At 50.8% G+C, this 24,586-nt stretch overlaps 1 protein-coding gene across 3 annotated transcripts; it reads left to right on the top strand.

Moving 5' to 3' along the window:
- Positions 1–8,357: 8,357 nt before the first annotated feature.
- WASHC1 (WASH complex subunit 1) lies at positions 8,358–19,114 on the top strand. Of its 3 annotated transcripts, XM_084779701.1 has the most exons (12): positions 8,642–8,788; positions 9,571–9,602; positions 12,464–12,617; positions 15,435–15,546; positions 15,719–15,865; positions 16,026–16,162; positions 16,387–16,519; positions 16,689–16,890; positions 16,978–17,160; positions 17,809–17,967; positions 18,488–18,556; positions 18,645–19,114. In XM_084779701.1, the coding sequence occupies exons 3-12, from the start codon at positions 12,469–12,471 to the stop codon at positions 18,776–18,778; spliced, it is 1,425 nt and encodes a 474-aa protein (XP_084635827.1). In that variant the 5' UTR covers positions 8,642–8,788; positions 9,571–9,602; positions 12,464–12,468; the 3' UTR covers positions 18,779–19,114. The 3 variants fall into 3 exon arrangements, with proteins under 3 accessions (XP_084635828.1, XP_084635826.1, XP_084635827.1); XM_084779702.1 differs by lacking the exons at positions 8,642–8,788; positions 9,571–9,602 and adding an exon at positions 8,358–8,372; XM_084779700.1 differs by lacking the exon at positions 9,571–9,602 and having other exon boundaries at positions 8,633–8,792; positions 12,468–12,617.
- The last annotated feature ends 5,472 nt before the right edge of the window (positions 19,115–24,586 follow it).

The following is a 24,586-nucleotide window of genomic DNA, read 5'->3' on the forward strand; positions in this document are numbered from 1 at the left end:
TTTTTTTTTTTTTTAATAGACAGGGGTACTCTGTGTAGCCTTGGCTGTCCTAGACTCAGGACAGCTTTGTAGACCAGGCTGGTCTCTAACTCACGGAGATCCACGTGCCTCTGCCTCCCAAACGCTGGCATTAAAGGCGTGCACCACCATGCACGGCTGCTTGCGCTTTTGATAATGGTGAGGAACTTGATGCTGGCAGGGACTGGTGGCCCCTTCTACACCTCTGAGCCTGAAGGAAAGGAGACAGGGTTTTGTATCTTCTGCCTGTATTCTGATGGAGCTGTCGTGAAGAATGCTTCTTCCTTCTCCACCTCCCATCAGGCCCATGCTGTATTAGCAGCATCCCCATGTCTAGAAAGCTCTTCTCGTCTGACCGAAACCCACCCCAGTGTACAGATCTTCTTGCTTACTCTTCAGCCTGGTGACATTCCCCACTCTTTCTGCTCTGGGACTCCAGTGTTCCAAGGAGTGTTGTCACCTAGGCACTGGGTGGAGGATGAGGGCTGGGGGGGAGGTGGGAGTCCCAGCCTCTGCAGAGGGACAAGCTGCTGTTGTGTGACAAAGCTTTTCCAGGGAAGACACAACACAAGCCTATTCACACCAGATGGAGAGCCCACGACACACCAAAATATGAATACCATCCGAAGTCCAACTTGGTGAACCAATGGGTTTTTTTGGGGTTACTTATGGCAGTCGACAGCGGGGGCGCGGGGAGGGGGCGGTATTTACAAGAGCAGAAATGACTCACACACAGCTGCAGCACCATAAGCTGAGCTGCAAAGAAGACTTGGAGACCCAGCCAGCTGCTTAGAAGAAGCAGAAACCAGCTGAGCTGCCGCTGGTGAGAAGTTTAGAGCATTTCCAGCCTGTTGAGCTGTGAGCAGGCTGTGCAGTGTGCTCCATCCAGGCTCTTAGCTTTTGTGGACTGTCCCCTGTGTAGGCTGTGTAGTGTGCTCCAGGCTCCTAGCTTTTGTGGACTGTTCCCTGTCCTGGGTAGGTTTGTGTTGCTTTCACATCATAATAATCTCAAAAGGTTGTAAACTGAAGCCCTGCGGGTCTGGGATTGTAATGTGAGGACTGTCTCTTCCACCATAGGGGAACCGGGAAGACTGGCCTGGTTCCAACTTTCCCATTGAAGAGGGAAGGAGTGCCTCCTAGTGGAAGCGAGGAGCGTGGACCACAGGGAGAATTAGTTGTGCATCAGCAGTTTTAACCCCTGGGTTTTTTGCTGTCCCCCACAAAGGCAATTATCACACCTTCCTCAATTTGCATCTCCAGTAGCAGATGGGATCCGGTTCTATTGAGTTAAGAGAGAGTTTTGTTATGTTTGTTGTTGGCTTTGTTTTATTTTGCGGCGGGGGGGGGGGGTGAGGGGGGAGCTGTTTTTTGTTTGACACAGGGTTCCTCTGTTTTAGCCCTGGCTGTCCTGGAATTTCCTCTGTAGACCAGGCTGGCCTCAGACTCACAGAGATCCAAATGCCTCTGCTGCTGGGATTAAAGGCATGAGCCACCACTGCCCAGCACAAGACAGTTTTTACAGGTCACAACAGTCTGTCCTCTCCGTCCACCTCTCCCCCTTATTTGTTCGTTTTGTTTTTGTTTTTGTCTTTGAAACAGAATTTCGCTATGTAGCCCTGGCTATCTTGGAACTCTATGTAGACCAGGTTGGCGTCAAACTCACAGCGATCTACCTGCCTCTGCCTCCCAAGTGCTGAAATTAAGGGCGTGTGCCACCACGCCCAGCTCTCCATCCACCTTTATTTAGGTTCAGGGGATTGGACTCGGGTCACCAGGTTTGCACAGCAAGTGCCTTTATCCTCTTAGCCATCTCACTAGCCCAAGAATCAAATATTGATCACTTATTATATGCAGACTGCTGGGGTGGGGTGGGGATACCTTGGGTGTGTTCAGCAGCATGCTTAACGGTATCAGGTTGGGCAAAGGTCCAGTCAGGACAAAGCTACTCCCCACCTAAGACTGACCTCAGGCCTCCTAAGGACCCTGTTGGAGAAATTCCACCCCAAAATATTATTGCAGATAGAGGCTAGATTCCTGCCCAGGCTGAGGCCAACTGGCATTGGGAACCCACCTAAGCTAACATACTGGACTCCCAGCCCTGCAGCCTCTGCATGGCTGGAGCAGACTCAGGCAGGCTGCAGCTCTGCTGGGCTGGCAGAGGAAAACAAGCCACATCCAGCTGGCCCTGTGTCAGGCAGGAGTTGGCAAGGGACACTCGTGTCTGCAACCTGGGACTTTCTCTCAGAGCTTTGCTTGGGGAACCTATGTCACTGGGACCAGGAAGGAAAAAGTTCTCAGCCTTGCAGGATCCTTAATAAGGTTTGGCACCAGTCACCGAAACCCCGGTGGCCTCACTGTGTGGGTGAGCATGTGTGCCAAGCTGAAGGATGATGCCAGTAGGAGCCCGTAGTAGGGACTTGAAAATACCAAGTCCAGAAGAAAAGGAACCGAAATGTGAATGCTTGTCATACTTTTTTTGGTTCTTTAAGACAAGGGTTGGGTTTTTTTTGTTTTTGTTTTTGTTTTTTTGCTTTTTTTTTTTTTTTACCGGCTGGAGAGATGGCTCAGTGGTTAAGAGCGGACCTCCCGCTCTTCCAGAGGTCCTGAGTTCAATTCCCAGCAACCACATGGTGGCTCACAACCATCTGTAATGAGATCTGATGCCCTCTTCTGCAGATAAAGCACTCATATGCAATAAATAAAATAAATAACTCTTTAAAAAACAAAAACAAAACAATTTAAGACAGGGATTTTCTATGTACTCTTAGATTTTTCAAAAAAAATTTAAGACAGGGATTTTCTATGTACTCTTAGATTTTTCAAAACCTTCAACCTCACTTCTGAGCCACCGACCAGAGGAAGGGGAGAAAGAACGTTAGTAGGAAAAAGGTTTTGTGGACCTGTTTAGACGTAGCTCCTTGGGCCAGTTCCACTCTGCGTTGTCACGGTACTAGCAGTCTAGTCTAATAGCCAACACCAAAGAACACAGGGATCTGTAGAGGTGGCACAATCCAGCAGAGACCGCAAGACTCCATTGGGTAGGCAGAGCCCGTGGAAGTGGCCAGAACCGGAGTTCTGGGAAGTGAAGACCAGCAAAGATCATCGAAGTGCTGAATGACGTAGAAATGCCAAATGCCTCATCGCACTGTCTGTGCGTCATTTTATGCTCCATCTCACCACCACACGCCCTCTCACGTGTCTCCTCCCAGCAGAACATCACATGCCTTCTCTTCCAGAAAAGCACTATGTGACCTCTCACAAGATAGTATTCAGCAAAGCATCACGTGACACAACTGAGTCTTCAAAGAAACAAGAAACTTCCACTTCGTACCCCCCTTTCTGTTTTTTTAAAAATTGTCTTTTTCTCTAACGTTAACAATCTATACCTAACAGAAATTATTATGAGAACTGTAAAACTAGAACTTTACGGGCTGGAGAGTTGGCTTAGTGGTTAAGAGCACTGTCTGCTCTTCCAAAGGTCCCGGGTTCAATTCCCAGCACCCACATGGCAGCTCACAACTGTCTGTAACTCCAAGATCTGACACCCTCACATCAAAGCACATAAATTAAAATTAAATAAAAATATTTTAAAAAACTAGAACTTTACATCACAGTTTAAGTAAGCTGCTTATGTATAATATATCAAACTATAGTCAAACAAAAGAACCTTAAATTTCTATCACTAAACAATAATTAAACAAAACAACCTTAAATTTCTATCAATATGAGCTGGGGGTGGTGGTCCACACCTGTAATCCTAGCACTCAAGAGGCAGAGGTAGGCAGATCGCTGTGATTTCAAGTGCAGCCTGGTCTACAAAGCAAGTCTAGGACAGCCAGGGCTGTTACACAGAGAAACCTTGTCTCAAAAAGAAAAAATAAATAAAAGCAAAAAACCAAACAACAACAAAAATTACTATATCAATATATAGTAATTAAACAAAACAACCTTATAAGAGTTCACAATGGGGCTGGGGAGATGGCTCAGAGGTTAAGAGCACTGACCGCTCTCCCAAAGGTCATGAGTTCAATTCCCAGCAACCCCATGGTGGCTCACAACCATCTCTTCTGGCCTGCAGGCAGAATGCTGTATACATAATAAATAAATAAATCTTAAAAAAAAAAAAAGAGTTCACAGCAGGACTGGAGCGATGGCTCAGAGGTTAAGAACATTGGCTGCTCTTCCAAAAGTCCTGAGTTCAATTCTCAGCAACCGCACGGTGGCTCATAGCCATCTGTAATGAGATCTGGTGCCCTCCTCTGGTCTGCAGGAGTTACATGCAGGTAGAATACTGTATACCTAATAAAATAAATAAATATTTTAAAAAAAGAGTTCACAGCAATGAAACTCTAAGACATGTCCCTTTTAAGATTTATTCACCGCCAGGAGTGGTGGCACATACCTGTCATCCCAGCATGCTGGGAGACAGAGGTAGCTGGATCTCTGAGTTTGAGGCCAGCCTGATCTACAAAGTGCATCCAAGATAGCCAAGGCTACACAGAGAAACCTGGTCTCAACAAAACAAAACAAAACAAAAACAAAAAACAAACAAAAAAAAAAGAAAGAAAGAAAGAAAGAAAGAAAGAAAGAAAAGAAAAGAAATCTGTCCCAGAAACATTAAGTAACTTGGCTAAAGTTTCCCAGCTTGAACACAAATGCAGTCTGATAGTTGTGCCCAGCTCTGGGCCATTTCTCTCATTTACTAGGATAGATCTGACCATGCTGCAGTGAGGATTAACTAAAATGCCTGCAAAGACTGTAACACAGGAGCCAGGCAGTGAGGGCTCATGCCTTTAGGCCAGCACTAGGAGGCAAAGGCAGAGGCAGATGGATCTCAGAGTTCAAGACCTGTCTGGTCTACAGAGTGACAGAGCAAGTTCCAGGACAGCCAAGACTGTTGATGTTATTTTTATAAAACAGTATCTCTCTCTCTTTTTCTCTCTCTCATTCTCTCTCTCTCTCTCTCTCTCTCTCTCTCTCTCTCTCTCTCTCTCTTCTCTCTTCTCTCTCTCCTCTGTTTCTCAAGACAGGGTTTATCTGTGTAACAGCCCTGGATAACCTGGACTCACTTTGTAGACCAGGCTGGGGAACTCACAGGGATCCATCTGCCTCTGCCTCCTGAGTGCTGGGATTGAAGGCGTGCGTCACCACGCCCAGCCTTAGTTTCTCTCTTAACCAGGCTATCACACAAATAATCGAGACTTTTCTATTTGTTTATAAAGCTTCACAACACAATATTGTGCAGTTTAAGTCTGCTCTTCACCCTCTATATTAGCCTGGCTCCATCTTTGCCACAATCCCCACGTTACTTGCTCTTTAGTTCTTTCATTGTTCCAGCTAAATCCCCCCCCCCCCCGCCCCCATCTCTCCATCACCTCTGCTTGTGGCTAAATCCCCTACATCCTCTTCTAACTCCTCTTTCCCTGGTTGACAGGAAGTCCAGCCCTATTCTTTCTCCTGCTCAGCTATTGTCTATAAGATGCTTTTTTGACCTACAAGGGGACAATCGGGGACTAGAATTTATGCCACATTAAGACAGGAGATTCAAGCTGGGCGTAGTGGTGCACACTTTTAATCCCAGCACTCGGGAGGCAGAGGCAGGTAGATCGCTGTGAGTTCCAGGCCAGCCTGGTCTACAAAATGAGTCCAGGACAGCCAAGGCTACACAGAGAGACCTTGTCTCAAAAAAACAAAACAAACAAACAAAAAAAGATCTAAACCTATGTAAGATTTTTGGCTTATTAATGGTTTTTTTTTCTTTTTTGGGGTCTAAAAGTAGATTCAATAATCTACCCTTCTACTTATCATTCTTTAAATTTATTCATTTATTATTATGTATACTACAATGGTCTGCCTGCATGCACACCTGCAGGCCAGAAGAGTGCATTAGATAACATTGTAGATGGTTGTGAGCCACAGTGTGGTTGCAGGGAATCAAACTCAGTACTTCTGGAAGAACAGTCAGTGCTCTTAACCGCTGAGCCATCTCTCCAGCCCTACTGACCATTCTTATAACTACCCCTTTAAAACAATAATAAACAGCTATCACTCACAGAATGACCAAAGCCATGTGAACAACGTAGTTTTCTTTTGGGGGGTGCCTAAAAGATATCTTTGCTTCTAGACAAGTAATATTTTTTTGTTTTTGTTTTTGTTGAGACAGGGTTTCTCTGTGTGTAGTTCTGTCAATCTTGGACTCACTCTGTAGACCAGGCTGGCCTGGAACTCACAGAGATCCACTTGTCTCTGCCTCTGAGTGCTGGGATTAAAGGCATGCGCATCATGCTCAGCTCTAGACAAGTAATTTCAAGAACATATAAATAAATAAATTTTTGAAAAGGGGGTGGGGAGCTGGAGAGATGGTTCAGAGGTTAAGATCACTGGCTACTCTTCCAAAGATCCTGAGTTCAATTCCCAGCAACCACATGGTGGTTCACAACCATCTAAAATGAAATCTGGTGCCCTCTTCTGGTGTGCAGGCACACATGGGGCCAGGGTGGGCCTTTTTTGGCCCTTTGATGGGTTACAGTTGTTTGCTGTCATCTGGGGTGGTTGGTTGTTATTGGTTATGTTCAGGGAGGCAACAAAATAAAGTTTAAATCAGGGATCTCTCTCCTCCATTTTTCTCTTTTTCTTATCTTTTTCTCCTATTTAATCATGGGGGCAAAGAGGAAAGAGATAATAATATAATAATAATGGGTAAAATTTTTAAATTAACTTTTAAAAAACTTAATAAAATGGCTAAGAGAAGCCTATTTGTCTCCTGGAGATGAGAAAAGGAACAGTCACAGAATGTGTTCTCCAAAGGTTAATCCAGGCCACAATGTCTTCATAATCACCAGCAATACTGCTGTAGCGGCACCCAAGGAAAATAACAGACACACCCAACTTTGACATAGATAGACTCATCTCCATGACTTGCTAGCCCTGGAACATTCTAGGAACACACATTTCCCAGAAAAATGCCACAACATCTCTGTGTGTATCACTAGACTGACTTAAAGCCAATAAAATAAACTCTACACGTTAACATAAAAACATGAGGCTGGGTGTGGTGGCACACGCCTTTAATCCCAGCACTTGGGAGGCAGAGGCAGGCGGATCATTGTTAGTTCGAGGCCAGCCTGACAAAGTGATTCCAGTACAGCCAAGGCTAACAGAGACCGTGTCTTGAAAAACCATAAAATGAAAAAATTTAAAAAACAAAAAATAAAAATAAAAACATGAACATAGCTCGTTATTGAGGTACATACCTTTAAAATCCCAACATCTGGGAAACAGAGGCCAGTGGAGTTGCAGTTCTAAGCCAGCCAGGGCTACATAGTATTATTTCAAAAAAACAAAATAAATCTTTTGAACATAGAGCGTGAGGAAAGCAGTGAAGGATGTCACCACCATTAGAGACATGTTAGCTTGTCGACTGTTGAGGTCCCCACATGGATACAGCAATGGCATCTGCTCCTGAGAGGACACTGAAGGCTGCACATTCCCCAGATCTCAATTTTCATTGTCTTTCTGGCCTTAGATGGGACAGACGTATGTACCCATACCTCGCAAGAGGACAGGACAACTTTGCATGACCACTCCGTGCCATGTCACCAACCCTGCTTGCAAGAGCTCACTGCCTTGCAGAAGGCTCCCCAGCGTCCAAGGGGAAGGCCTCTTACAAGCCTATAGCTCACAATTTCCCGCCATTACATTGCTGTCCACATCAGATGGTCACAGCACCCACCGGACAGAGGCCCAGGATAACCTAGCAACATGCAGGGTCCTGCCCACTGTGTCTTCATGTGTGTGTGTGTGTGTGTGTGTGTGTGTGTGTGTGTGTGTGTGTGTTGTTCAAAGAAGGCAGAAAAGAGCACTAGTTCCCGCTGGAGCTGGAGCTACAGGTGATTGTGAGGAGACCAAAGCAGATGCTGCAACCTAATTTGTATCTTCTGCAAGAGAAGGAAGTGCTCTTAACTCCTGAGCTCCAGGCTCTGTACACATAAATCTTTAAAAAAAAATTTTTTTTTTCAGCATGGTGGCACAGGTTTATAACCCCAGCACTCAGGAGGCAGAGGCAGGCTGATCTCTGTGAGTTCAAGGCCAGCCTGGTCTACAAAGCGAGTCCAGGACAGCCAAGGCTACACAGAGAAACCCTGTCTCAAAAAGCCAAAGATTGCGAAGGCATCTTTGCAGGCCTGCTGCAGCTCCCAGCTGCTGTTCAGCTGGGGTTAGTGGGGAGTGGATTTCTCTTAGCTGGGAGTGTTTCTTTTGTGGCTGCTGACTCAGGAGCACCCCAGCTGTGGCCTGTCTGTGGCGCCTTTGCCTCTAAGGCTTTGGTCGGCTGGCCACCAGAAGGCTGTCACAAAGTTAGTTTAATGGGGGTTGGGGGGTGCATGGCTGGAGAAGAGGGGGCGTTTGGAGGACTCCCACTTGATGCCGTGTAGTAGGGCGCAAGTAAGGCCAGGGCTTCTTGGAGCTGGGAACAGAAGGGATCTAGGCTTCATACTCGGCAAGCACAGAGAGCAGGGCGGTTTCCAGGGCAGAGCCCTGCTGGCCAGCGTTTCAGGGAGCCGGAAGTCGGAGAGCTGAGCTGACAACCGGCGGACACTAGGACCCGGGGGTGCGGGCCGCGCGGAAGGGGGCGGAGCGGGGCTGCGGGGAGCTGCGGGTGGTGGTGCTAGCTGGGGGTTCAGGCTTCCGTCCGGCGAGCGGGGCGAACTAGGTTAGGACGGCCAGCCCGGGACCCAGAGGAGGCCGCGACCCGGCGGCGGAGCTGCTGCAGGCGAGTGAAAGCGCAGGGGCGGGCCGGGCCGGGCCGGGCCAGGCCGTGCATGGACGCAGCTCGAGCTGCAGGAAACCGAGGCCCCATGGCTTCTCGACGGTTCCAGGGCGCAGGGTGTGGGAGGACTTTGTACACCTGGGTGCCGGGCACTTGTGAAATGACACGCACACGGTGGGCGTTGGGGTTGTGGGTTAGTCCAGCGTTTATTTACCTGATGCCAAGCGCCGGCCACTAGAAATGTCATTCATGCTTAAAAAACAAACAAAAAAGTATGCTCTCAGCCGGACATGGTGGTGCACGCCTGTAATCCCAGCACTCGAGAGGCAGAGGCAGGCGGATCGCTGTGAGTTCGAGGCCAGTCTGGTCTACAAAATGACTTCAGGACAGCCAAGGTTAACACAGAGACCTTGTCTCAAAAAACCAAAAAAAACAAAAAAACAAAAAACAAACCACCACCACAACAAAAAAGTATACTGTCAACTATATATATGCATATATATATATGTATTTATATTAAAAAGTTATTGGTCAACATGGGTAGGTGCAAGAGTGACACCATCATTTGGAGATGCTCATGTGGTCATGGGATGCCTGGAAAGGGAAAGTGAGTAAGCAGGAATTATTGGAGGCCAAGATTGAACGGCAGTCACTTGTGGGAGGAATGACTTTTTTAAAATTAATACTTTTATTTTATTACACATGTATAAAACAAACTACACCCAGCAGGGAGAACCATGTGACAGTCACGAGAATAATGGGTTCTGTACATGTTACATTCATAGTGACTTGGCCATCTGCATGCGCCCCATTTGAAGTAAGTGCCTTTCCTGACTTGTTGGGTCTGAGTTGCCGAATGAAGTTCAATATCTATCCTATCTCAACTCTAATAGCTTAACTTCTTTAACTTAATCTAACTAAGCTTGGTTGTAAAACTACACTATCTTGTCTTCAATGCAAAACTCAGGTAAAGATGACCTCTGGTAAATTGCTTTTATTTTTTAGCTATTTATTATTTTCCCCCACTAAGTAGGTGGTCTTCAGTCTGTTTTAGATGATAGTTTGGAAACTTCCCCTTATAGATGAGGGCGCAAACCGACATCTACCCTCTCCTCACGGGGTGGGGGTTGGAGGCAGTTACAAACCAAAGTCCGATTCCATGGAATCCCACCTTGGATACAAGCCAGGAGGTGCAGGAGGGAGGGCAGAGCACCCTCCAGCCCCAGGAAAGAATGTCAGTAGTCAACAGGCCTATCCTGAACTCTACTTTGGAAGTACTGACAGTTTGCCCCTGTGAAGACAGTGGCTGTTAGCCCTGGAGGATAGTGTTCTGCCCAGTGACACCCAGACTTTTCCCGTGAGAGCCATCCACCTCTTTGTAAGGTAGATAGGATACTTAATTCCAGAGTTTACTGTGAAGATGAACAGTTGCAATGGTGCTGACTAGCTGCTGGGGCTCAGGGCAGAATGCCTTGTTTTCTTCCTTAACAACAGGAATAGGGCAGGCAGAGTGTCAAAATAAGTGTCTGACAGTTAGGACTTAAAAAAAAAAAGTGATCTCTTGAAACAGTTTGCATATTTATGTATAAAAATGACAGAACATCCTGACTCATAACAAGGTCTGAATGAGGTAATTGATTCATATCCAGCCTTGACCACAAGCTAAGCATTTTACTGTTGAAAATGTTCGGTCTGTGCTGGAGAGATGGCTCAGCGCTTAAGAGCACCGTCTGCTCTTCTAGAGGATCTGAGTTCAATTCCCAGCAACCACATGGTGGCTCACAACCATCTATACCCTCTAAAGCCTTCTTCCGGTGGACAGGTGTACATGCAGAGAGAGCACTCATATACATAAAATAATAAATAAAATATTAAAAAAAAAAAGAAAATGTTCGGTCTGCCCAAACGTCCTTAATTAAAATTGGAAGTGCTGGTAGGTTTACGGGCACTGAGAGTGAAAGAAGGCAGCTGTTGAAGTGAGGTGAGCTGAGGTGAGCTGAGGTGAGCTGAGGTGGGCTGAGGTGGGCTGAGGTGAGCTGAGGTGAGCTGAGGTGGGCTGAGGTGGGCTGAGGTGAGCTGAGGTGAGCTGAGGTGAGCTGAGGTGGGCTGAGGTGAGCTGAGGTGAGCTGAGGTGAGCTGAGGTGGGCTGAGGTGAGCTGAGGGGGCTGAGGTGGGCTGAGGTGAGCTGAGGTGGGCTGAGGTGAGCTGAGGTGGGCTGAGGTGGGCTGAGGTGGGCTGAGGTGAGCTGAGGTGAGCTGAGGTGGGCTGAGGTGAGCTGAGGTGGGCTGAGGTGGGCTGAGGTGGGCTGAGGTGGGCTGAGGTGGGCTGAGGTGGGCTGAGGTGAGCTGAGGTGGGCTGAGGTGAGCTGAGGTGGGCTGAGGTGGGCTGAGGTGGGCTGAGGTGGGCTGAGGTGAGCTGAGGTGGGCTGAGGTGGGCTGAGGTGAGCTGAGGTGGGCTGAGGTGGGCTGAGGTGGGCTGAGGTGAGCTGAGGTGGGCTGAGGTGGGCTGAGGTGAGCTGAGGTGGGCTGAGGTGAGCTGAGGTGAGCTGAGGTGAGCTGAGGTGGGCTGAGGTGGGCTGAGGTGGGCTGAGGTGGGCTGAGGTGGGCTGAGGTGGGCTGAGGTGAGCTGAGGTGAGCTGAGGTGGGCTGAGGTGGGCTGAGGTGGGCTGGTGGACTCTTTTGTAGCAATTATTAGCTAGTGATAAGCAGTAATCAGTGTTAGTAGTGGTGATAAAGTATATTTTACTTCTGAAGGAAGTTGAATAAAGATAGCCACTTAAGCCGGGCGTGGTGGCACACGCCTTTAATCCCAGCACTCGGGACACAGAGGCAGGTGGATCACAATCACTGGATCACTATGAGTTCAAGGCCAGCCTGGTCTACAAAGCGAGTCCAGGACAGCCAGGGCTACACAGAGAAACCCTTTCTCGGGGAAAAAAAAAAAACCAAAAAAACAAAAAAATTTATTTCTTTATTATTATGTGTATAGTGCTCTGCCTGCATGTACACCTGTAGAAGAGGGCATCAGATCACATTATGGATGGTTGTGAGCCACCATGTGGTTGCTGGGAATTGAACTCAGGACTTGTAGAAGAGTAGGCAGTGCTCCTAACCTCTGAGCCATCTCTCCAGCCCAGGTCACAATATTTTAAGGTCCTAATTTTCTCAGTGCCAGTCTCTGCCAGTTATGAATTCCGACCATTGCCTTCCAATCTTTTTATCTATTTAATAGGCCTCTGCAGAGTTCTTTCTTTGCCTCCCATGGTATACACACTAAGGCTGTGTACAAACCAGCTCCTAGCCAGGTGTGGTAACGCACACCTTTAATCCCAGCACTCAGGAGGCAGAGGCAGGTGGATCGCTGTGAGTTCGAGGCCAGCCTGGTCTACACAGTGAGTCCAGGACAGCCAAGGCTAAACAGAGAAAAACCAAAAGGAAAAAAAAGAAAGAAAGAAAGAAAGAAATTAGCTCCTTTGCATGACACACCCCCTCCCCCAGTAGTGTCTCAGGTAGCCCAGGCTGGACTTGAACATTCTATGTATCAGAAGATGGCCTTGAACAAGCGTTCTTGCTTCTGTCTTCCAAGTGCTAGGACTGCAGGTGCATAACATCCCCACCTGTGTCGTGCCTAGCAGGTAGCAGGAGTGAGTGCAGGACTGTGTTCTTGATGTGTCCACAGGCAGCATGGCACCTGTGAAGACGCAGCACCCCTTGGCGGGCCAGCCGTATGCAGTGCCCCTTATCCAGCCAGACCTGCGGCGAGAGGAGGCCATCCAGCAAGTGGCAGACGCCCTGCAGCACCTACAGAACATCTCTGGAGACATCTTTAGCAGGTGGGGCCCACTACCCAGCTGACCTGATGAGAGTCGCCCCTTTTCTGTGCAGGATTCTCCGCGGCCCTAGGGATTAGGGACATACCTTCCACAGACAACGCTTCAAAGACCCAACTACTTGCCAGTGTGGAAAGGGTTTGAGGGGAAAGTCCAGCTTGGAAATATTCCTATAAGTGCCTGAGAGCTCACTGCCTACTCACCGCCTGATGTAGCCCCTGGGGTTCCTGTGCTCCCTTGGGATGTTGTGGTGCTTCTGAGCTCTTCCCATGAGATCGTGTGCTTCACTGACTCCCGAGGCCAGCCAGCCCGCCCCGGCTTAGGCTTTGGAAGCACAGGGCCCTGTGCTTAGGAGTAGCTGTAGCAATGAGTATGCCAATGTCCCCCTTTTTTTTCCTTCTTCTTCTTTTTTTTCCCCCCAAGACAGGGTTTTTCTGTATAGCCTCGATTGTCCTGGACTTACTTTGTAGACCAGACTGGCTTCGAACTCACAGCAATCTGCTTGCCTCTGCTTCCCGAGTGCTGGGATTTTTGTTTTGTTTTGTTTTTTTGAGACAGGGTTTCTCTGTGTAGCCTTGACTATCCTGGACTTGCTTTGTAGACCAGGCTGGCCTAGAACTCACATTGATCCGCCTGCCTCTGCCTCCCAAATGCTGGGATAAAAGGCGTGCGCCATCACTGCCCAGCGCCAGTGTCCCCTTTCAACCAGAGCATAAAGTCCGTGTGGGACGACAGACCTAAGCACTCTTACCCTTCCTTAGCTCCAGCTATGTGCTGAGGAATGGGCCGGTAGATTGTTTTGTCCCTCTGTGGACAGGATGGTGTTCGCAGATGCAGGTGATCTGGTCATCCACAGCAGGAGTCTCTTGTCAAGACACACAGTACAAGTGGGATGGGGGGAACTGCTGCTGGCACGACCCAGTAACAGCAGACTTCTAAGCCGGGCTTTAATCCCAGCACTTGGGAGGCAGAGGCAGGAGGATCGATGTGAGTTCGAGGCCAGCCTGGCCTACAAAGTGAGTCCAGGATGGCCAAGGCTACACAGAGAAACCCTGTCTCGAAACCCCCCCCCAAAAAAAAACAGCAGACTTCTATAAGTAGATGGAACATGCTCTACAACAATCGTAGCAAAGACACGCCCGAGAAGACATAGCCAGCGGATCTTGTTTATTACCATTACTACGTATACTATGTTGTGCATGATTGTATGTGCCTCGCTTTGTGCTACTAGCTGACCGGATTTGTTTCCACCGGCAGTATCCTCAAACCCAGGATTAATATGCCGATTTTTGGCAACGTTACCACAGCCACAGCATGCTTAGGGGAGGTTTTCTGCCCGACTGTGTTGTTATGGGAATACCTTCATATCTGTGGTCCTTCACTGGCTGAAGTGTGTGCCACCATGAGTGTAACTGATCTTGTGACTAGTTAATTAGTTAACTACAGCTGTACTAAACTCATCAATGACCTAGCTGCATTAATTCCTTTAACCCTTAGGATGTTCTCTCTGTGAGACTGTTACCCTTCCTCTTTTGGGGGTGGGGGCAGGGTTAGGGTATCATCTGGCCAGTCAGACCATGACTTTGCTGTGTGCTGGAGGATGACCTTAAGCTTCTGGCCCCCCTGCTTTCATCTGCCACACGCACGTGTTAGTTAGAGGTGACGGCATCATGACTAGTCACCCCTCTTTTATGGACAGGGCAGAAAAGGAAAGCAGCGTATGGAGAGCTGGCGCTGTCGGGGGGCTGGGGAGACGTGAGCCTTGAGAGAATGCCTCTACATGTGGCCAGAGTCAACACCACAGGGAGACAAACCTGCTGAGGCTTAGAGTGTGGGGAAAGTGTTTGCAAAGCTTGTACACATTGAGTGGGAACCATGTGGGTGCAGTGAGCCAGTGGGGGTGCCTCTGTGTTGGGCACTGTGCAATACTGGAGCATGGCAAGGAATGAAGAAGGCCTATCCTTTAGTGTACACAGGATACACGGGGATTGTGGGGAAAAACAAGCAGGCTAGACCTGGGAAGTGCCAGGGACAGGCTTTTAGTCAGGTCAGCTCCAGTGAAAAAAGGCCTCAACAAAGGAAGGGCTTTGTCCTGTGACTGTCACAGCATTCCATTTGATTCAATGACCCAGAGGCAATACTGGGTGTGGCATACTGGGTCAGGGCGCATCAGGGTCCTTGGCACTGTTACGCCTGACCCTCACAGAGCATGGGACAGGTTAGCAGTGGGCTGTGCAAGTCTTGGGAGCCAACATTGGGACTTCATATTTACTCTGTGAGCCATCCACAATGTATAGGGCAATTCCTCATCTGACTGGGGTTAAATGTAGGAGAGGTCACAGGTCTGGATGGCCATTTGGCCTTGTTGCACGTGTTTTTTTCTCTGTGGAGAGCAGAAGTCTGTCAAACACCATGTGACCATCATGCGTAGGTGTGGGTGCAAACGTTGCCAGCCATCAGTAGCTGGTCCTTGTGTGTGTGTTATCACAACTGTCTGCCTGCCTGAGATTACAAACTCCTGGGTCCAGGAGTCACATCTTTCAGATGGCATCTGTCGGCCCTGAACCAGTGCCACAGTGGTTGCCCTTCTCTGTGCAGAGCTCATGGCAGTGAGTCCCTTAGACCCATTGGGCTGAATAATACAGGCAGACGGAGGTCACGTGCCCAGCGCTGCTGAGACCAGCATAATAGGCAGGTTATGTTGTGTTGAGCGCTTGAGCCAGGGCCTAGCCAGGCTCAGGTCTGCTGTTGGTACAGGTGGACAGAGGCCACAGAACTTGAAGTGCTCCCCAATCTCTACATTTCGCCCCCTTTTGGTAGGATCTCCCAGCGAGTGGAGCTGAGTCGGCGCCAGCTGCAGGCCATTAGGGAGAGGGTCTCCTTGGCCCAGGCTAAGATAGAGAAGATTAAGGGCAGCAAGAAGGCGATCAAGGTAGGCCATGACTTCTGTGCTCTGTGGCTGGCGCCTTGCTCTCCCTGTACCCTTGCTGTCCAGCCTCACTCTACTTTCCTCTTGTCCACGTTCACCCCATTTTCAGTGCCTGTTTAAGATCACCAGGCCGTCTTGACTGTTTTGGGCCCCAGAGTTGACCCTCTGTCCACAGGTCTTCTCTAGCGCCAAGTACCCAGCGCCAGAGCGGCTGCAGGAGTATGGCTCCATCTTTACTGGTGCCCTGGACCCTGCTCTGCAGAGAAGACCCCGTTACAGGATCCAGAGCAAGCACCGCCCACTGGATGAGCGGGCCCTGCAGGTCTGAGTGCTTCCCCCGCATGTGTCACACATCTGGTGGCGTTGGGAGTCAGGGGATGAAGGCTGTCCACAGGTTTCGGTCCCCATAAGGATTCTGCTTGGGATGGCACGGGGTCCATAAGCCTGGTCCTGAAAATCCATCCGCTCTGATCCTGCCCCAGGAGAAGCTGAAGTACTTCCCCGTGTGTGTGAGCACCAAGTCGGAGCCTGAGGATGAAGCTGAGGAGGGACTTGGGGCTCTTCCTAGCAACATTAGCTCCATCAGCTCCCTACTGCTCTTCAACACCACAGAAAATCTGTATGGCTGCGAGAGAGCCAGTGGGCAGGGGGGAGGGAGGGAGGCCTTGCCTGGAGAGCCCTGGGGCCCTGAGCCTGGTGCAGTCCTTAGGACTGACGAGCTTGACTGGGCTTGAGACTTGGGTATCGAAAGGACAAAGGGCTTCCCTGATGCACTGGGAGGGGTGGTCAGGGCCTGCCTGGCACGGGACAGTGATAGCCCTGTGACCCTAGCCCGCTCCACAGGTACAAGAAGTACGTTTTCCTGGACCCTCTGGCTGGCGCAGTCACGAAAACCCACACAATGCTGGGCACAGAAGAGGAGAAGTTGTTCGACGCCCCTCTGTCTATCAGCAAAAGAGAGCAGCTGGAGCAGCAGGTGGGGGTGCTTAGGCAGGAGGCCCTGTCAGGGTGCTGTCCAGGAAGGGCTCCATGGAGCCTCTGTCTACCCAGCTGTGTGGCTGCGCATGTGCTGCCTGCCCTGGGGTCCCAGAGCGCCCTGTGCTCTGGCCGAGCTGTCACACTTCCTGTGCCACCTGACCCTGCAGGCTCCAGAGAACTACTTCTACGTGCCGGACCTGGGCCAGGTTCCTGAGATCGATGTGCCGTCCTACCTGCCCGACTTGCCTGGCGTTGCAGATGACCTCATGTACAGTGCGGACTTGGGCCCTGGCATTGCCCCCTCTGCCCCTGGTGCCATTCCAGAACTGCCCACCTTCCACACAGAGGTGGCAGAGCCTTTCCAGCCAGGTGAGCTGGGCCCGAGGATGGGACTGAGCTGCAAAGGCCTTGCTGACTCCTTCCTCAAACCTTCATACCTTCTCACTTTCCTTACAGGGCTAGAGGATGGAGTGCTGCTGGCAGCACCTCCGCCACCTCCGCCACCACCGCCACCACCGCCACCTCCCCCAGCTCCCACAGTGTTGGTCAGTACCTCCCAGCCGACGTTACCTGAGGCGGCAACTGCAAGTGGCCAGGTTGCCAGGGAAGAAGATGGTGGCAGCAGTACGGCCCACTCAGGTAGGGGCAGCGCAGATGGGGTGCATGTGGCTGACCCTTATTAATAGGACCTCCAGCTCTCTCATGCCGGCTCCCTGAAGCTGTCTCTGTAGGTCACTTGTCCTATGCCTGGGATCTGCAGAGAGTTCTCGTTCTGGGTATCCAGTATTGCTAGGTTGATATAGTGGTTTCTGTGCTGTACAGAGCTGTGGGAACCTGACTTTCAGGGCAGATGACGCCTCGGGAAGGCATCGTGCCTGATTTCTAGGTAGCACTGGGGAGAGGGTCTATAACAAATGTGGAATTCCCAGCTTTCAGCTGTGCCACCATGTCTCTCAGCCTATCACCAGCCACTTCAAAGAGCAGAAAATCCATGTTGGCTTGTTCTAAGTTAGAACAGTCATACATCAGACTCACAGCATCTGTCACTGCACGGTGTCATCCAGATGCGGGAGGAGAGAAGCCTGGGCATGAGGCCCCGCTGCTCACTGTCTGTAGACGTGCAAGACTGTGTTGTGTAGTCCTAGAGGCTGCAGCTTCAACAGCTGGGCTTCCCTGTGGATGCTATGCATCTCCAGGTGCCGGATCCTGAGGTGGCCTCCAGCCTCGGGCTGGGCAGCCTTTCCCCGTCCTGTAATGCTGAGCAGTCCTTACCCCTTGTCCTCACAGCCTCGGTTCAGGGAGCTCCGAAGGAGGTAGTTGACCCCTCCAGTGGCCGGGCTACTCTGCTCGAATCCATCCGCCAAGCTGGGGGCATCGGCAAGGCCAAGCTGCGCAGTGTCAAGGAGCGCAAGCTGGAGAAGAAGAAACAGAAGGAACAGGAGCAAGGTGAGGGGCTGAGGGGCCATGCAGTAGTAGCCAGGCTCCCTGGCAACCCGCAGGAAGTCCCTCGTGCCTACCCTGATAGGCATCTTGCCCCTCTGGCCTGGGCCGTGGGTTCCCAGTGGGAAGCTTTCCTGTCTTGAGCTCTCCCAGCTGAAGCCGAGAGAAAGTAGAACCTTGGACAAGCACTGTCCAAGGATCCGTGCAGGAACATGAAGTCCTCTGAGACAGAGGACCAGGGGGTCATCCCCACCCCAAGGAGAAGGCTTTATGTCTGCCAGCAGTCCTTGTCAGCGTCCCAGCATTCAGAAGTCCTGGGCTTGCCTCCTGGAACTTCTTCTAACCTGCTTTGTGACTGTGTGCCAACAGCCTGGCCTCTCTGAGCGTGCTGAGAGCTGAAACATTAAGGGCTTGTAGCCAGCACATGGCAGGAGAGTGGGTGTGGGAGTGCTGTAGCCCGCAAGAGAGCCACAGTGTGTGTGTGACCGGCCCTGATCTTCCCTCTCCTGTCGCTTTCCCGCTACAGTGAGAGCCACTAGCCAAGGTGGGGACTTGATGTCAGATCTCTTCAACAAGCTCGTCATGAGGCGCAAAGGTAAGCCTCTTACCCATCTGCAGCTTCAGAGGCCTATATTCTAGTGCCCCACTGTCTCTCCCTTTTTCTCATTGCCTCTCCCTCCCAGGTATCTCTGGAAAAGGCCCTGGAACTAGTGAGGGGCCTGGTGGAGCCTTCACCCGAATGTCAGACTCCATCCCACCTCTGCCACCCCCACAGCAACCAGCAGGAGACGAGGATGAGGACGACTGGGAATCCTAAGAGTGCTTTAGCCCTTTTCCCACACTGGGCAGGAATAGCTGGGAGGGAGGCCCTCCTTGGCCAGTTGGGGCCTTTCAGGTCCTGTTGCCCAGGAAGATCCCAGGGTGTTGTACAAGCGTTCGGGTCTGTGCCCAGTTTCTCTTCCTGGGGTCGGGGCTAACTGAGCCATCTGCTGGCTTCCCTGGTTCATACAACTGCCTTACTTGATCCTTCTCTCAAGATCTTCCTCCTTCAACACAGTGGGATAAACAAAGGAACTGTAGACCTGGACCCGAGCCAACAGTGCCCTTTTAATAAATGACGAGTAGCCATGCCGGCTGCAGACAGCTTCTAAAATGTGAGCAGTCCTCCTTACCAAGTGTTCTTAGGTGCGGGGTGTCTGGGGGACCTGAGCTCTTTCTCTGGGATCAAGGCCAATGGAGATGAAGTCAGCTATTGCGGAGGGAGGGGGGTAGGTTTCCAGTGGGAAAATGTCTTGGTGTTTGCTGAGGGGCCTGAGGACAAGGGGTGCTGCAGGCCACAGGGGGGATTTGGAGACAAGGCAGGGAGCCCTGTGCAGGACTGAGGACACCCGAGGGATGGGGCTGCATTAGGAACTAAAACTGGTGTGAGGTCCCTGTGGACACAAGAGCCCCGAAAGTGTGGATTCCTCTTGCTTAGATGAGAGGGTCAAAGGTGCCTTCACCTAGAAAGGACAGAGGCTCCTGATTCCGCAGATGCCTCCCCTGAAGGCCAGGAGGACACTCACCCTGGCCATGCCGAAGGGGCCGGGTAGATCTCGGGTGAGCTGCCCTGGGCTAGGCAGGCAAGGCTAGGCTTGCTGTTTCTTCAAGGTGATGATGTTTGCTCCTGGTAGCTCTTTGGACCATTCGGGTGCGCTGCAGCCTGTCCGAAGAGCTGGAGCTCCCTGGAAGAAACTGCACGTGCAGAAAGATGACCAAGGAGGCTTCATGGGGAGGGAAAGGCAGATTGACCCTCCACATGCAGAGAAGGCAAGGTGGTTTTCACCTCTGTTGGGTATGGAAGCCAGATTGGCAGGTGTGTCAGGGGAGACACATGCCTGCGGCCTCTCTGGTCCTTGACTGAGGGCGAGGCTCTGAGTTACATGTACCTGAGCACAGTGGTCAGCCATCAGGTCACTTCCCTTCCTCTGCCCTCACATGGGAAATACAGCAGGTAGCACCCTCCCATCCTCGAGTGGCTGTCAGCCCCCAGCAGTAGGCTTACCTCCTGCCTCACAACCTTGACCTGGAGTGCTAGTCTGGGATGGAAGATGGCTGATCTGTTCTTACTTGTCCTGGTCTTGGCTTTGCAGCAAGGCTAGGTTTTGTGGGCCCTGGGCTAGCCACAAGCCTAGAACTCACAGAGATCCACCCGCCTCTGCCTCCCTGAGCACTGAGACTAAAGCTGTGTACCACCAGGCCTGGCTTTGGTTTGTTTTCTTTTTCTTTTTTTAAAATTTATTTATTTATTTATTTATTTTTGTTTTTTTGAGATATTCCGGAGTGCTGGGATTAAAGGCGGACTTTGTTTTCTTGATGCTATGAAATTCCAGGAGCAAGCGGGTGGTGGTGCTGTACACCTTTAATCCCAGCACTTGGGAGGCAGAGGCAGAGGCAGGTAGATCTATCTCTGTGAGTTTGAGGCCATCCTGGTCTACAGAGTGAGTCCAGGACAGGCAGAGCTGTTACACAGAGAAACCGTGTGTGTGTGTGTGTGTGTGTGTGTGTGTGAGAGAGAGAGAGAGAGAGAGAGAGAGAGAGAGAGAGAGAGAGAGAGAGAAATGAAGCCAAACACAACAAGAAGGGAGGCTTTCTTGACTAGAGTGAAACACACAGTTGTCAGTGGGAGCAATGAGCCCTGACCACCAGGGAGAATCTGCTGCCCTGTTTCTAGAACATCTGTAGGGATAACACAAAGCTTTCCAGGACAGCCTTTAGCACATTGAGTCTTGGAAGTGCTAAGATCCTGGGTTTTCACCAGGCTGGGGTACACGCCTTTAATCCCAATACCAGGAGGCAGAGGCAGGCAGATTTCTGAGTTTGAGGGCAACCTGGTATACTGAGCATGCTCCAGGACAGGCCACACAGAGAAACCCTGTCTTGGGGCGGGGGGTGGGGGTGGGGGAAGATCCTGTGTTTTGAAGCTTTGGGTTGGTGAAACAGTAGCCCAGTCCACAAATCCTGGAAGTGGGGTTAAGATGCTGGAAGCCAAAGCATCACACGTTGATGCTTGAGGAGTCACTGGAGGGGCACTGTCCTCACAAACGGGGTCTGGCTGCCGGACTACACACCTTTTCCTGACGGTCAGGCCACCCGCAGTCGCACAGGAGGGGAAGAACACACCCCCACCTAGGGGATCACTGTCATGGGTGGACAGAGAATGTGAAGAAGACAGCAAGGGGTCCCCAAGGGTAGATCCTGCAGCCTGTGTGACACTGTTCCCGGGAGACATGAGCAAAAATCCGCTTGGCTGTGATAGGGAACCAAGAAGAGATCAAAGTGAAGATACCACCCAAGTCCAACTTGGTGAAGTGGCGAGTCCTACTGGGGTTACAGGAATATGGAAGAAGGGGCAGAAATGACTCAGATACCTGCTGTCGCCAAAGGCCTCTACAAAGCTGGAACCCCAAAGTACACTGCTCACCTTGCAGGCCGTGAGAGGGCCCTTTTCAGGCAGCTCAGCTTGTGTGAGAGTGTCTCCCATGTGGTCAGTTTCAGGGACTTCCTGGAGCTGTTTTGAGTTATTTTCTGAGCGTAAGGACAGCCGGTTTCAATTTCCCTTGGATTCTATTCTGACATATAAGTGGAAGAGTGAGCCGGGGAGGAATTTACACTCACTAATATTCAAAGAATGAAGACAAACAGGACCCACCTCGAGGATGTATGGACACCTAGCAACCTTATCATCTTCCTCACCTGACGCTCTTCTCTAGGATCTGAGACGCATAACCAGACAGGAGAGCTCAGGCGTCTCAAACCCTTGGTTTAAGATTTTCTATGGAGGCAGCAGCAGCGGCAGCAGCAGCAGCAGCAGGACAGAGGGCCGTGGGGCAGCCATGGGCCAGCACGAATGGCTGCACTTGCCTTCTAGTACCAGTGCATTGCTAACGAGTGCACCAGTGGAAATTTCATGTCATATTTCACTTTCCATGAAGCAACGTTCTGGAAATTCTTCCTTGGCTCCCAGGCCCTAGGAAAGGGGTGATGGACTGATGCTGGCCAACCTGCTGCAGCGTCCACTCCCTGTGCTCTGATGGGAAAGGCAGATGGTGAGGGAGAGACACTAGCCAGAGAACATCCGGAAAGGGGGACAGTGGCCCAGCCACAGAAAATGGAGGTCAGGCTCCATTTGTGGGGCTCTAGCATGCTTGTCACATACCGCTAGGAGTTTCAGAGCTAGTGTGATCCAGGCAGCGGCTGTCACTCATGCCACCCTCTGGGAACTGAGCTGTGCCTCAGCCAGCATCCGAAGCCACTGCTGTTCCCACCTGGACACTCTGTAGCCTCGAGGAAACCCTTTCACTGTCTGGGATTTTTGTTTGTTTTGCTTTGGTTTTTTTCAAGACAGGGCTTCTCTGTGTAGTGGCCTTGGCTGTCCTGGACTCACTTTGTAGACCAGGCTGGCCTTGAATTCACAGAGGTCCATCCACCTGTCTCTGACTCCCAGAGTGTTGGGATCATAGGCGTGTGCCACCAGGCCCGGTCCTGGGGATTTAATTTTTCCTATGAAAGTAAGAACTGAATGAACAGGACGCACTCCCCGAATCCTCCCAGCCCTGACCTGCTGTCACTAGAGCTTCAGAATGGTGGCAGGTTACTGTGAGGCTTCCAGCATGGGGCTGACCTCAGTTGGCGCCACAGGCCAACAGTTCAGCACCACAGTCCTTCCCTTCTCCCTGTCTGCTGAGAGCACCCAGGGCACAAGGTTGCTGTGTGTGTGAGGGCCCACGGCTCAGCTGTGACCTTCGCACAAGACAGGCTCTTCCAGCTGCTGTAGCATCATGAATCCTCTCAGGCATGTTACTGTTTCACTCTTTTCCTGTGCACTCACCTCCCCACGTTCGTCTCCCGACCGTCCTGGACTCTGTTGGACTGTCATGTCCTTGTGGACAGCTTGACCCTCAGAATAATGATTCTAGGATCCAGCCCCTAGTGTGTGCCTGGCACATCCCTAGGTTTATCAAATGTCAACTAACACCGGAAGAGGTCACACCACTGCACAAAGGCAGCCTGGAAGCTGGAGTCGGGTCTCAGCACCAATCTTCACCCTCAGCCCTTGTAGGTGAGGATGAAGTCAGGCCTGGGGAGGGAAGAATTGTTGCCACGACGCTACAGGAGGAGCGGAGAAGGCGCAGCCCAGGAAGCGAGGAACAGGCAGCATGGCTAACACTGTGAGCCCCAACCTGTCAGACATCCCACTCCTAGCACAAAAAAAAAAAAAAAAAAAAAAAAAAAAAAGCGGTGACAGTGGTCACAGGGCCACCCTCTGACAAATCAGGAAAGACCTTCCTTCAGGTACCAAAGCCAGAGGGTGGATTCACAAGGAAGTTGTCGCCCTCTTGAGGCAGAGCTGGAACTACAAGGATGCTGTGGAGAGCCTAGGGCACCTGATGGGATTCATGGTCATTTAGCTCCTCTGTCCCTTTGGCCTACAGCTGGTTCTACCCATGCAGTTGTTGGCATACTGAGCATTCTGAGGAGAAACAGACGCTAGTGATGGGACTGAGTAGTCTGAGAACTTCCGGGACTTAGGAAACTGTGAGTAGGAACATCAGTGTCCTGGCTCCTGGCTGGAAGGTCCTGGGCCTGAAGACCCCAGCTGTCCTTCTAGGCTAAAACTCAGCGTTTCAACCATGATAATGAAGAGGGGTCAAGGCCACAGGTCACGCCCAGGATAGTTATAACCGGCACGCCTTGAGGCTGTGTTGCGTTGGCTAGTTCATCTACTATCCCTTTCTTCCCAGGCTGAGGGGTTTGGGCAAGTAGCGATATCCTCAGAAGACAGTAAGAAAGTTTTTATTTTTATTTTAATTTTTTTTTCTTGGACAGCGTTTCTGTGTAGCCTTGGTTGGCCTGGACTTACTTTGTAGACCAGGCTGGCCTCGGACTCACAGAGACCCACCTGCCTCTGCCTCCCCAGTGCTGGGATTAAAGGAGTGTGCCACCATGCCAGGCCCAACTTTAGTTTTCATAGGATCAGTTTCTAAAGAATTCACTGTAGTAAAACTCTGTAGCTCCATTATTACCAAACAGATTAAATATCTACAGTAAGGAGGAAAAAAACCATAAATATATGTATGAGTGATATACTAAAAACCTCCGTTTACATATTAAGGGTTTGTGTACATCTGGTATTAGGAAATTCTTTTACATTAAACATTTTTCGAGGAAAGCCTATTTATAAACGATAATCTGTAAAACGAAAAACCTAGTATCAAGGCTCAAGCGCAATAGTGGAAGAGGGCGCGCGCACACTCCCTGCACTCAAAATCAGGGGACCGCAAGGGCCGCCGGTTATCTGAAGTGCGCAGGCGCAGTGGCGCGGGGGGGGGCGTGGCCAGCTTTCCGGCGCGGGCGCACCTCCTGTGAATCCCTGGTTCAAATTCAGCCGCCGCGGCCTGGCTCGCTTGCCTGCCTCAGCGAGACGGTCCCGTGGCTGAAGGTGAGTTCTGTGCTGCGTGGAGACATCGCTGAGGGCGACGGCAGCGAGGCGAAGAAGGCGGACGCGTGCGGAGGCGCGAACTGAAGCGGCTGCAGGAGCCGGAGGGCGGGGTGAGCAGAGCGCGGGGAACGGCTGGGAGTGGGG

The sequence above is a fragment of the Acomys minous genome (assembly GCF_964271855.1).
Source record: "Acomys minous genome assembly, chromosome: 4".
Taxonomy (NCBI): Eukaryota; Metazoa; Chordata; class Mammalia; order Rodentia; family Muridae; genus Acomys; species Acomys minous.